The sequence below is a fragment of the Polypterus senegalus genome, chromosome 14 (genome assembly GCF_016835505.1).
Source record: "Polypterus senegalus isolate Bchr_013 chromosome 14, ASM1683550v1, whole genome shotgun sequence".
NCBI lineage: Eukaryota > Metazoa > Chordata > Cladistia > Polypteriformes > Polypteridae > Polypterus > Polypterus senegalus.
This window is the reverse complement of record NC_053167.1, coordinates 32427528-32440960: the sequence shown is the minus strand read 5'-3', so window position 1 is coordinate 32440960 and position 13433 is coordinate 32427528. Positions and strand designations below refer to the sequence as shown.

General features: G+C 37.4%; 1 protein-coding gene across 2 annotated transcripts in view; it reads right to left on the bottom strand.

The window, feature by feature from the left end:
* The window catches only part of plcg1 (phospholipase C, gamma 1), a 190540-nt gene that overhangs the window by 79949 nt on the left and 97158 nt on the right, over positions 1 to 13433 (bottom strand). For both annotated transcript variants that reach the window (XM_039735804.1, XM_039735803.1), the window contains exons 5-9: positions 11191 to 11275; positions 10209 to 10292; positions 2115 to 2137; positions 1613 to 1688; positions 844 to 945 (exon numbers count right to left, since the gene is read on the bottom strand). In XM_039735804.1, the coding sequence (XP_039591738.1) occupies positions 844 to 945; positions 1613 to 1688; positions 2115 to 2137; positions 10209 to 10292; positions 11191 to 11275 (370 nt within the window). The remainder of the gene's footprint in view (positions 1 to 843; positions 946 to 1612; positions 1689 to 2114; positions 2138 to 10208; positions 10293 to 11190; positions 11276 to 13433) is intronic.

Sequence of the window (13433 nt, the reverse complement as noted above, 5' to 3'; positions counted from 1 at the left end):
AGAACATCTTGACTCAAAGTACAAGATTACTGCAAGCCATATTATAACATGACACTTTCATGGAATGTATATGGTATAGAGGTCAGGAGCATGCGCTTGCTGCACCCACTACATGACAAACCAACTCAGGATCCCAGATTTGGACCTGAGTGTAGCCATGCAACAGGTGACACCTCAGCACCACACTAGTTCAGATGGAATGGAACGGTGGAACTGCCAGCAACCCCCAGGCTTTTCCTTGCAGGTTGGAAGGCCTACATGCAGGGCTGGATGCAGATTAATGTCACACCCAGAATGAAGCAATTGCAGGTTAAGTGCCTTGCTTAAGGGCCCAATGAAATAGAGGCACTTTTGGCATTTATGGGATTCATTAACAGTGCAAATCCCTAGCCTCAGAGCCATATGGTATAGATATGGCTGCTAATTATTAACATCCCATCTGAAAAAGAAACCACTTCATTTCTGTCAGATTAACTTTTTTAGATTCACCCAAGCTGACAGATTTGTCCATTTTTTTCATAATATTTAGTAAAAACAATATTTATACCAAATCTAAGTTCTGTTAGTTTCTAAAATGACAAGATCTTTCCAAAGGTGCATGGAAAATGACAGTCATGCTCAGAAACATTCAAATGTGACTGACGTGAACAGGTTCTGCATGAAAAATTGCTTCTTGTTATGACCCTACAGGAAACCATTTCCTTGATGACAAAGAATTGCCTTCTGGGCAAGCAATGCAGTGCTGGGCGATTTCAGGCACTTTTCATATATTCAAGGGGTAAACTGCACTGCAAACTGCTTTTTGTTGACTGATGTGGCCCCAAGCTGTGTTAAAAATCTCACCTCATCTTGACTGAAGTAGGGCTGTTCAATTTCTCTCAGAGGCTCTTTCAGATAACTGAACATGAACTCCTGGACCTTATTCAGTTTGGTTGCCCATGTTTCCTAAACAGGGGATAAGTAAAAAGGCTATTGGAAAGCTGCAGCAGTAAAAAAGATCAATTGAGATTCTCTGCTCTTTCACACTGATGGCAATCTAGAGAGGTACTCTAACTTATCTTCTGGTCATTTAATTGATCACTTGACTTGCATTTTTTTTGTACAAGCAACAACTTAAAGGAGAAGTCTAAGCACTACAGGATCTTCTTAATATACAGTACTTCAGACACTCACATTGGAGAGAGACAGGAAGTTGGTGGGAGACATACGAAGGGTTGTGGGAGAACAAAGCTCATTATATGCAATGTAGAAAAAAAAATTAATCTGCAAACTGAGGTGAGGCATAACAGAAATAAACCAAAGAATGTTTGGCCAAAAGGGAAATTCCCCTCCACAATGATCAGTTCTGTTTTTTTTTTTTTTTGTTTTTTTAAATAAACATTCTTCTTTGGAATAAGGCCTCTCTCAACTTCTTGTAATTCAACGTCACCACCAACTATCAAACATCACATCTACAAAGAAAAATGGGAGATACACGAAACATTAAATGACAAATAAACTTGATCTTAATTAAAAGATGGGGTTGCAAACTCCTGGCACATTTCTTTCAGAAATTTGGAAGGTTTCCATATACCGGTACATTAGCATCATTAAGACATAACTTTACACTCACTTCCTTCTGATACATCAGTAAAAATGTCTGGAAATCCTCCAGGGTGATCCGATACTGATCAGGCCTTTCAGCACACCTATAAATAAGACAATACTAAAGTCATAAACAAATGCGCAGTTTGTTTTGTCAGTTTGTAATAAGCTGTTGTGTTCTGCACTAAATCGATGTCTGATTTATTTCCTTGGAACAAGCTCTATCCAAGTCTCCGATAACACCGACTGTCACTATCATAGGCTTCAAAGAAAGAGGAAATCTAGCCATGACAAGTACAAGGCAAAATAAATGGTCACATGTCCACATTAAACTTATACATAAAAATGCATAAATATAGAATGTCAATGAATGACTTGGTGGCCAATTAGAGGTGGGAGTCAGTAATCAGCTTTTAGCCTATGAAGTCTGTGCTTCAGTATGTTAATCTATAAACTTACAAAGTGTTCCTTGAGGTTAACTTCCTAAAAACCTTGTCACATTTAATAATAAACAAAATATATAATCTTACCTTTGCAAAAAAGGAATCTCCATCTACCAATCAGAAAAACACGACAATTAGATACCCTATTCTGTGTTGTTGCCTATAATTTCTTACTGGAATAACAAATTTCATTACTACGGTTCAATTTAAATTAGCATTTAGAGAGCAAGAAATATATATATTTAACATTAAGTAATTACTCAAAGATGTATGATCAATCAAGGCCTCACAAAGTAGTTAGCATGTTGAATTAAGGACAGCATTAATACAGGTCTCGCCATTTTCACGAAATGTACGAACAATTCCTTGAAACGTAAAGTTGATTTTTCTTTCTAATTTTAAGTAAAACAAGTCATTATTTTTCCACAGCATGATGTTAGATGGATTAGGATTCTTCAAGAAGAGTAAGGTAAACCAGGATGCTAGCAACGAAAGTGATTACAATAGATTGTTATTAAAAAGTGAAACGCCATCAGCTGTTAATCCAGTAAATTCTGAGTGTGTGACATTCCCACAATGTGTCGCTCAGTGACTGGATAAGGGTTATGCTGCATTCCAAGTATTGCACCAATGTGTATTAGAAAAAAAAAACAATCTTATAAACAGAGTTTATTAATTTTCTCTGCCAAAAATTGAATGAAAAAAAGTTTTGAGTAAACCCAAAATTATAAAATTCTATAATGAAATGGAGAGCAAAAATGCAGCTACAGTGCATTCGGAAAGTATTCACAGCGCATCACTTTTTCCAAATTTTGTTATGTTACAACCTTATTCCAAAATGGATTAAATTAATTTTTTCCTGAAAATTCTACACACAACACCCCATAATGAAACCGTGAAAAAAGTTTACTTGAGGTTTTTGCAAATGTATTAAAAATAAAAAAATTGAGAAAGCACATGTACGTAAGTATTCACAGCCTTTGCCATGAAGCTCAAAATTGAGCTCAGGTGCATCCCTGTTTCCCCTGATCATACTTGAGATGTTTCTGCAGCTTAATTGGAGTCCACCTGTGCTAAATTCAGTTGATTGGACATGATTTGGAAAGGCACACACCTGTCTATATGAGGTCCCACAGTTGACAGTTCATGTCAGAGCACAAACCAAGCATGAAGTCAAAGGAATTGTCTGTAGACCTCCGAGACAGGATTCTCTCGAGGCACAAATCTGGGGAAGGTTACAGAAAACTTTCTGCTGCTTTGAAGGTCCCAATGAGCACAGTGGCCTCCATCATCCATAAGTGGAAGAAGTTCGAAACCACCAGGACTCTTCCTAGAGCTGGCCGGCCATCTAAACTGAGAGATCGGGGGAGAAGGGCCTTAGTCAGGGAGGTGACCAAGAACCCGATGGTCACGCTGTCAGAGCTCCAGAGGTCCTCTGTGGAGAGAGGAGAACCTTCCAGAAGGACAACCATCTCTGCAGCAATCCACCAATCAGGCCTGTATGGTAGAGTGGCCAGACGAAAGCCACTCCTTAGTAAAAGGCACATGGCAGCCATCCTGGAGTTTGCCAAAAGAAACCTGAAGGACTCTCAGACCACGAGAAACAAAATTCTCTGGTCTGATGAGACAAAGACTGAACTCTCTGGTGTGAATGCCAGGCGTCACATTTGGAGGAAACCAGGCACCGCTCATCACCAAGTCAATACCATCCCTACAGTGAAGCATGGTGGTGTTGGGATGTTTTTCAGTGGCAGGAACTGGGAGACTAGTCAGGATAAAGGGAAAGATGACTGCAGCAATGTACAGAGACATCCTGGATGAAAACCTGCTCCAGAGCGCTCTTGACCTCAGACTGGGGCGACGGTTCATCTTTCAGCAGGACAACGACCCTAAGCACACAGCCAAGATATCAAAGGAGTGGCTTCAGGACAACTCTGTGAATGTCCTTGAATGGCCCAGCCAGAGCTCAGACTTGAATTCGATTGAACATCTCTGGAGAGATCTTAAAATGGCTGTGCACCGATGCTTCCCATCCAACCTGATGGAGCTTGAGAGGTGCTGCAAAGAGGATTGGGCGAAACTGGCCAAGGATAGGTGTGCCAAGCTTGTGGCATCATATTCAAAAATACTTGAGGCTGTAATTGCTGCCAAAGGCACATCAACAAAGTATTGAGCAAAGGCTGTGAATACTTATGTACATGTGATTTCTCAGTTTTTTATTTTTAATAAATTTGCAAAAACCTCAAGTAAACTTTTTTCACGTTGTCATTATGGGGTGTTGTGTGTAGAATTCTGAGGAAAAAAATGAATTTAATCCATTTTGGAATAAGGCTGTAACATAACAAAATGTGGAAATATTGATGCCCTGTGAATACTTTCCGGATGCACTGTATATTGCGTACATTAATCTTATATAGTGTACATTAATCTTTCGGGGATTCAATGACAATATTATTTTGCAAAGAAAAATTATGCAAGTTAGCAAATGTTTAGCATACACTGGATAAAATTATTATTTTTTCAGTTTGAAAACACCACATTATAATGCAACACAACTCAATCAAACAAATGAAGAGAACATACAAAACTCAAGAGTATTGTAATGATCTGGCCAAACCACCGCAGAAAAAGGTGCTTCATTAGCTGAGTGTGGACACAAGCTATGCCAATGGGGGCTGTTTGATGCACTGCAGGGGGCGGGCATAGTAGAGCTCCTTTTGATGATGAAAAAGAGGTGCCAAGAGAAATTGGTGCAGTTTTTCAGTTAGTGTGAACTCAGCTGTGTGTGGGATAGCAAATGAAGCTTTGTCCATACTATTACATTTTTGATTAAAAATACACAGACTTCGTCAGCAATAGAAATACAATCATGCAGTACTTCTTTATATTCCCTGCTTTGTGCCCCAATAAATGGAAGTTATTGCCAATATACTAATAACCCAATTGTGCTTCACTCACTCAGAATATGGAACCAATGTAGGAAGCATTTAAAGATGAAGAATCTTTTATCTGCATCACCTCTGTATGAGAACCACCTTTTTCAACCCTCACAAACATATACAGTTTTTAATATCTGGAAAACATTTGGGATTAAATTTCTTAGAGATCTGTACATAGACAACATATTTGCATCCTATGAACAATTACGTTCCAAATTTAACTTTCCAGTAACACATTTCTTTCACTATCTTCAATTTAGAAACTTTGTCAAACAGAACCTGCCCAATTTCCCTTATCTTGCAATTTCCTCCATGCTGGAAAAAATATTGCTTAGTTTGGAGGACTCAGACAGCATTTCTGCAATATATAAAATTATTTTACAGTCCCTCCCTTTCAAAGATCCAAGAGGACAATGGGAAAAAAGATCTATCACTCAACATATCAGAAAAGGAGTGGAAGGTAGGAATGTAAAGAATTCACTCAAGCTCCACATGCACAAAACATACAATTATTCAACTTAAAATTATATATCAAGCACATCTGTCTCACTTAAAATGTCCAAAATGTTTCCAGGGCAAGATCCAACCTGTGAATGCTGCAATCAAGTCCCAGCCTCACTGGGTCACATGTTTTGGGCCTGCACCAAATTAACACCATTCTGGACAAAAAAATTTAAGTGCCTTTCAGACAGCCTTGGTGTCACAATCCCTCCTAACCCATTAAAAGCTGTGTTTGGGGTTCTTCCAGATGAGCTTAAAGTGGAGAACGACAAACAAACGGTGATTGCCTACACTACACTATTGGCACGCAGACTTATTTTGCTCAAATGGAAGAATCCTAACTCTCCTCTTTTAAGTCAGTTGGTAACTGATGTTTTATACTTTTTGAAATTGGAAAAAATTAAATTCTCAGTTAGCGGATCTGTGTAGAACTTTTTCAAAACCTGGCAGGATCTAATCAATAATATTTTAGAATAAGCTCTTAAATCACTGAGGAAAAAGATTCTCTTCCCATATTCCTTTTTTTGTATCCGCCTACTAAACTCATCAATTTATGTATTTTGACCAGCTTTAAGTTTTACTCCGTTGGCCATGCTCTTTTTCCCAGGGGTGGGGGTTAGGGTTGATTTGTTTTCAATCCTATTTTTTGTAAAAATTAATCTCTCTGTATGGGATGATTACGATAAAATCAATAAAATTTTAATAATAATAAAAAAAACCACACACACACGTTAGTCTCTATGTTCCCCTTTCATACACACTACACCAGCTTTTTAACCCCTGAAAGCACACGGCAGAGCTGAATATTTCTAAAAAAGCTGCCTTAGCACTGCAGCATGGATGGGTGATAACTCTGAGCACAGAGTAGAGTTGCTTACTATGGCACTTGCTGTGTTGGATACCTGCATGCATCTAAAAAGCATTTTGGACAGTTTGAATGCTGCATATATTCACAAAAGGAAAATAATTTATTGCTTGCAATTGTTTTGCAATAAATTCCATTGTTAGGTGGCATTACCATCCTTTCAAGGACTTTTCGACTGATGCATGCATGTCTGGTGTTGATCATCTTTGTAGTGAATTTTCAGTTATTTTAGTGTGGATGAGATCATTTTCATTTAAGTTGCTGTTTTTAAATGGAAAATGTAGTAGTGTGAACGTAGTCTGTATGCCGAAGCTGAATGGAAGTTGTGGGACTGAGACATGTGAGGTTTCTGCAGACTGCTGTGACTTTGAAAAAGGGGCTAAATCTGCAAGATGCTTCAAGAAAGAAGGACTGAAGTGATGGTGTCTCCCATGGCCCTAGCTATGGGAGAGTTTGCAATAAATAGTTACTGGTTGCTTTATTTTTTCTTTTGAGTATTTTGTTCATAGAAATAGATCTTCTTGATTTCTGCACAGCGAACTGTTGATGTATCTTCTTCCCCGAGAAAGGGCCTTACATGTTATTTCAAAAACAATCCCTGAAATTTAGCATTCAATCCCAACCCAAATATCCATTTTTTTTTTTAAACTTTGAAATAGTATCTCATTTCTGACCTAGGAATGCAGGTGACATACAGTATGGCTATTTCAGTTAGGAAAAGCTGTTTCAATATGTACCTTTATATTTTCAAAGGATCAGTAACTTTACATTCCACACCTAAAACATCAAAGCATGTTTACCTACTTCCCAGCAAAAGGGTAGAATTCAACTGAAATACAGAGTGGTGCATTCACAGTACAGCTTTTCCTTTGTTCTGCCATTTACAGACAAGTATGACATTTAAACTTGCTTGTGGTGAATAAGTGGCTCATCTAAATAAAGAGACAAGCTCTGTAGCACACACATGGCATGTTATGCAACAACCCATTTGGGTATTTTTTATCTCACAATGCAGGGGAGCATAATAAATTGTGCTAAAATCAACATCACTGTTGCTGCAAGCCAACCAGTAGAAGAACTTAGCAGGGCACACAAGTACTTTAAGTTCACAATGTGTACATGCGGGGAGTAGGGTGTGTCTGGCATTTCCTGTAGGTGACTGATCTGGGTTAATTGTAGGGTTGCTACCCTTTATCGGATAAATTAAAGGGATACATTGCCATTTATGCATTTGTTTATTTACTGGTAGTTTAATTCCGAATGCACTTTCAAGGACACCTTCAAAGTTGAATATATGATCTGAATAAAAAAACAGGTATTGACTAAGACCCATTTAAAAAAAACAAAAAAAAAAAACAAATGCTTCATACATTTAGCAAATCATTTTTAGTAGGGATACTTACTGTACATGAAAGAAAAGGGTTGGTAATATCAGAACATAAATAATAAAATAAAAAACATTGCACCACCTCTTAATTAATGGTCAGGATAGAAAAATAAATTTCTACTGCAGTTTTAGACAAGCTGAATATAATGCATCATTTTTTTATTTTAATATTTATATTACCAGTCGAATGTTTTAGAATACCCCTGTTTTTATGGAAATGCACAAAGTTTAATGTCTTAATGTTGCACAAAATCAAGGCATAGAACAAATAAACAACGGCAAATAAAAAATAAGTCAAGGAATCATTAAGTGTACAAAATTTTATTCAGATTTTAGATTCACCAAAGTAGCCACCTTTTGCTGATATAACAGCCACACTGTGGTAACCCTTTTGATTCAGAATGCCAGTCACTTTGTGCAAGTCACCAACTCTGCATCCAGCAAAAGAACCCCAGACCATCACACTTCCTCCTCCATGTTTAACAGTTGGTGTCACACACTGAGAAACCATACCTTCACCCATATGATGGCATACAAACCCTCCTGATTTTGATCCATTGGTCCATAAGTCTTTCTTCTAGTCCACAGCCGGTATTTCAAGGTCCTATTTTGTCCTTTAAGGAACAGCTTTCTTACTGCCACTTGCCCTGTCAAACCTGCAGCAAAAATTCTTGTCTTCACAGATGAAGCTGAGACTTGCTTTTTTGAACACTGTTGAGCCATGCTTGAAGCTGTTGTGCTGTGAGGCATCTATCACACAATCTGTGGGCCGTCAGAAACTTGAATTCTGATTAGGTTGTGACTTTGGGCCTGCCAATCTCTTCCTATTAGTGCTTCTTCCAGTTGCCTTTGAATTGTGTAGTACACTGCAGTCACTGACACTTTTTTTTCGCAATTTCTCTGAATGAAAGGCCTACGCTTCTAAGGGTAATAATAATGCTCTGTCTCGTTTAATTTGTTAATTGCTGTTCTCTTCACATTATCACTGGAATTTACAACTTTCTACAGTGTAACATTGTCCAAGTAGTACTTCAGAGGGTGTAGTAACACAGGCTATTTCAACTCTGCTTTAAGACAGACAGAGGGTTTTTAAGGGGCACCTGTGCAAATTGTTTGGTTCAATTTGCAAATTTTAATTTACTTTAATTGCTCCAGACTACCTGTAGGTTATAACCTATTAGTTGTTCACAGAAGAAAGCCTGTCTGTAATATTCTGAAATTTCCTTTTTTTCAGTTTTTGCTAACCTACACTTTACATTTTAACCTCTGGCACTTTAACACTTACCTTCATTTCAACTTCAATTTTAAGAAAAACTGAGCTGTTCTAATACCAATTTTCTACTTCTCTCTGAATAATATTTAGGATACAAACATCTTACATTTTCATGAAAGACCTACATTTTGGACAATTTTTCCAACTATGCCTCATTAATACAATTCAATGTATTTTGTATTTATTTACTTTCTCCATGTGCTTTACAGAAACAGGTGATAAAAGTTGTTAATCTCATTTTTTAATGTAGAAAGTAGGCAACAAAGTGTCTGTTTCGACAGTCACGGTAGGTGACCAATGCAAGACAACAGCACACAATATCAAAATGTCCATGAAAAAAATTTAATGTTACTCATCTCACATAAACCACGAGCTAAGTCAACCAATTAATTGGCTACTTAACATGTAGTTTTGCTAAAATATTCTTAAATAAACCACTTCCAGAAAACATTCTGTAGTACGAGGAAGAAATACACACACACTTGCAAACAAGTGTCTGAACTGAAGACCCACCTCTCTCCTTTATTCATTGGTCAACAGCCCTGTCTCCAATACAAAAGCACAGAATTGTGGTAATTAGTTGCACTGTTTATAAAACATGCTTCATTTTTCTAAAAGGAAATGTTAATAATATTTTAACAAAAATGCATTTGTTTTGTGTATTCACTGGATAAAGAACACATGGATTATGCAACATGAGCAACAAGAGATTTTGTTTTTTTCTTTTTTCCCACAGGTGTTTTCCCCTTCGTTTACAGTTGTTCAGCACTGGTGACTGTTAGATTTCATTATATGATAAACTACTTGGTCTCTGCAAGAAAACATATTCATTTTTTTTTTCAGCTATCATTATAAAGCACATGGAGTAAGTAACCTTAAACAAAACATCTTAAAGAATGATAAGAATATATTATGGTATGTCAAGGGAGGATAGGGCGTTTGATGCATGAGCTGAAGCGTCTTTTTTATTTTTATTTTTTAATTTGAGCTTGTGAACCAGCGATGATGACTCACAACCCAGGGGTTGAGAAATACTCCACTAATTTATAGCAGACCAGTTTATAGTTATCAGTTAACACGTCTATGGAACATGCCTCAAAGACAGGCACAGCAAAAGAAACTAAACAGAAGAATCCAACACATTTTGATATGAAATGTGAACAACCAACAGATAATGTACAAAAAAAATAGAAAGAAAACAGGTGGAGTGACTTACAGAACTTTGTGCATCAAACATTAGGCTGCGATACAGCAGAGCAAACTGGCTAAAGGTGATGTCCCCGTTTCCCAGTTCAACATCCTGAAGGACATACACACACACATACAAAAGAAAAATCTCTATTAGAGTAATGTTAATTAAATTTAAAGCCAAACCACAGGTACAGAGTTTTGATTTTCAACTTTGTGGGCCTGTAAATATTCATTGAGGTGGGGCGGGGGGAATTCCTCAGTCTAACAGCTCCAACAGCAGCTTGCTTTGTGCACCATTATAAATCTAGGCTAGCCAAAGGAGTAAATTCAAACACTATGAAGTCCACTTTAATATAAGAAGCCATAAATGACTGATGGTAAAAACAAGGCAAAAGCTCCTAAACACCTGTGTTAAACATGAAGAAAATATTTTAAGAATAACTTTACTGTAAACATGCCTCCCTGTAGATGTCAACGTAAAATGAAATGGAGTATTGTGGATGGACTCTTACAAGTGAACTTAAGCAGAAGTGTTTAAATTTGTTCTCACAGTCATGAAGGCTTTACATGTTTTTAACAAGGGCAAAAACACAACATAGCCTATTAAAAATATACATAACATATGGTGTGGTAAAAGGACAATATCAATGCCTCCAATAAAAATAAAAAAAATCTTTAAAGAGATGCATCAATTTATTTTCAGTGCTTCTCACAGAGGAACACACAGTCACATCCTATATGACTTGAAGCAGGTAGACTGTGAAACCTTCTGCTACTCAAACCCTCACCATGAAGATTTAGAGGCCCACAACAAAATGTGCTGAGACCAACTGAGCTGATGACATGTCTATAAGACAGTGGAAGGAAACTACAACATGCAAACTTCACATAAGAGAAGTGCCAGTCAGGAATCAAGCCGAGTCCCTGAGCATGATGAGATACTACAGTTCATAACATATAAATTGCATGGGACAACCTGGGGGATAGGAGAAGTACGAGCAAATTACCGTGAATTTTTCACGAAGAAACTTCATATTTGGAACTCTGTAGTTGACTTGACAAAGCATGTTTTTCAAATCCTTAGAGGAAATCCTGAAATACAACAAAAGAGAGAAAAGTCAATATAGTGTTGAAAAAGTGGAAAACATTAAAAGTTTATCGTTATGGAAATGTTTTCAATCTTTCGCTTCTAAAGCAAGAGGAGGTGGTTTAGGTACAGAAATTATTAGCAATTTTAAAACCAATAGGAAACTCTCCCACTTTCATTTTTAATTCAAAACTAGGGGGACTCACCCCCTGCTCACTTCGCTCACCAACCCCCGTTTTTGGTTTTCCGGATACACACTTTTAAGATTTTTTTTTCTTTGAATTGTTGAGATTTCATTTCACTTTTATTTCAGAACTTCTGTAAAAACAATATTTGGAATCTTTCGATTCCCAATATGCTGAATCTTTTAAATGAGGTCAGTGAGACGTGTTTAATGACTTTGTACCTTAATTCAGGATAGGTTTCTCTGTTTTGAATTTCAGCACAGACAAAATGATCTACATCATCAGCAGTTAATTTTTTTTTTTGCAAAGTAACCAATAAATTCATGTGAGGTAAACCTGTTTTTGAAATTCTCTGACTTAAACTTCAAAGCCTTACAATATTTACTTACTTACAATACATACTTCTGATATATCACCTATGTTCATATATTCGATCTCTATTCACCTTTTCGTTATTTCTCCAAGTAATAATTTCTCTTTGTTTGCGCTAATGCGATGTTTACTTTCTTTGTTTTGATACTGTTGTTTTTTCTGCTTTCTTATTCTGTATCATGCTATGCATGTGTTTCTCGCCTACGTTTTTTTTTTTTGTTCGAGTCTTTTGAATTCCAGTTTTCATTATCTCTAACCTGCTCTACATGTGTTTGGCCCCCTTGTTTTTTAACCTCTTTATGACATTTTCCTTTGTTTTCTACTCTGTCTTTTATTTCTGACCTCGCTTTGTCCAGCTTTTTTTTCCCCCAATGACACCAGGGGCCTCATTCATGTATAAACGGTGAGTACACACAAAAATGTTGCGTAAGAACATTTCCACATTCAAATCGCGATGTATAAAACCTAAACTTGGCGTGAAGCCACGCACACTTCCACAGTAGCTCATAACCTGTCGTACGCAAGTACTCTGCTCAGTTCTGCAGACTGTCGGCACCCAGCGTCAAATCAGTGCTACTGTTCCTGTGTGGTTATCCTTTCATTTTTAGATCAACATCGCTGATGCAGCTTTATAAATACACTGAAATTAACCGCATATTGTTTTACTAGCTTAATGCATCTGATTGTAATTAACCTGTAACAATATAATGCTCCACAAAATGGTCAAACTATTCCAAATACCATAAGTGCTTTAGCGTCGTTACTCTCACTGCACCTCGGATCCCACATCGGATCATCTTTTTCCATATTACTCTCACTGCACCAGTCGGAGTATTTATATCACTGTATCCGAGTGTGAATCACAGCTGTACAGCAGCTGATCGGAAAAAGAATTATCGGTATACAGCATCAAACACACGCTGCCTCAGCCATGCTGTCTATTGAACTGCTCTCATATGACAAACGCTTCAGAGCCTTTCCTGTACTGACCTCGCTGTTCAGAAACAGATTCATCCCAAGAACTATAAATGCACTCAATCAGTCCATCAAGTGCTCCTTGTAGAACTGTTTGTACTTATTAGTACAATCACCTCACTGTAAACTTGCACTACAGTTATAATATTGCACAACCGGAGCCACTTTATAAAGGGTGTATTCACATATGATGACGATATAATTTTTAAGATGAAATGCAGCAAAATAAATAGAAAACTTGAACTACACGGTGCCGCAGCGCTAGCAAGCCGCTGGCACTCTGTTCACGGATTGTTCCTGCCTCACGCTGCTTTCTTGCTGGTGCTGACGCGACACTGGAAGGATAGATGGATAGAATAATTAAACACGTACTATGAAGATAGTTCAACGTTCCTTAAAAGTTCTGAAGAATAAGCGTTCTAAGCTTACAGATGGCTTAACGTCTATTACAGAGCTGATTGTGTGGTGATTGGGTACTTGGAGAAAGAAAAGGACAGAAAATGGGGGTTAGTACGTTTGAAAAAGACAGTACTGCTACAATAAAGTATTTCATTGAAGGTAGCACATGGTGCAGCAAGCATCTTGCGTGAAACATGAACAATCATAACAACATGCTTTAATTCCTATCATG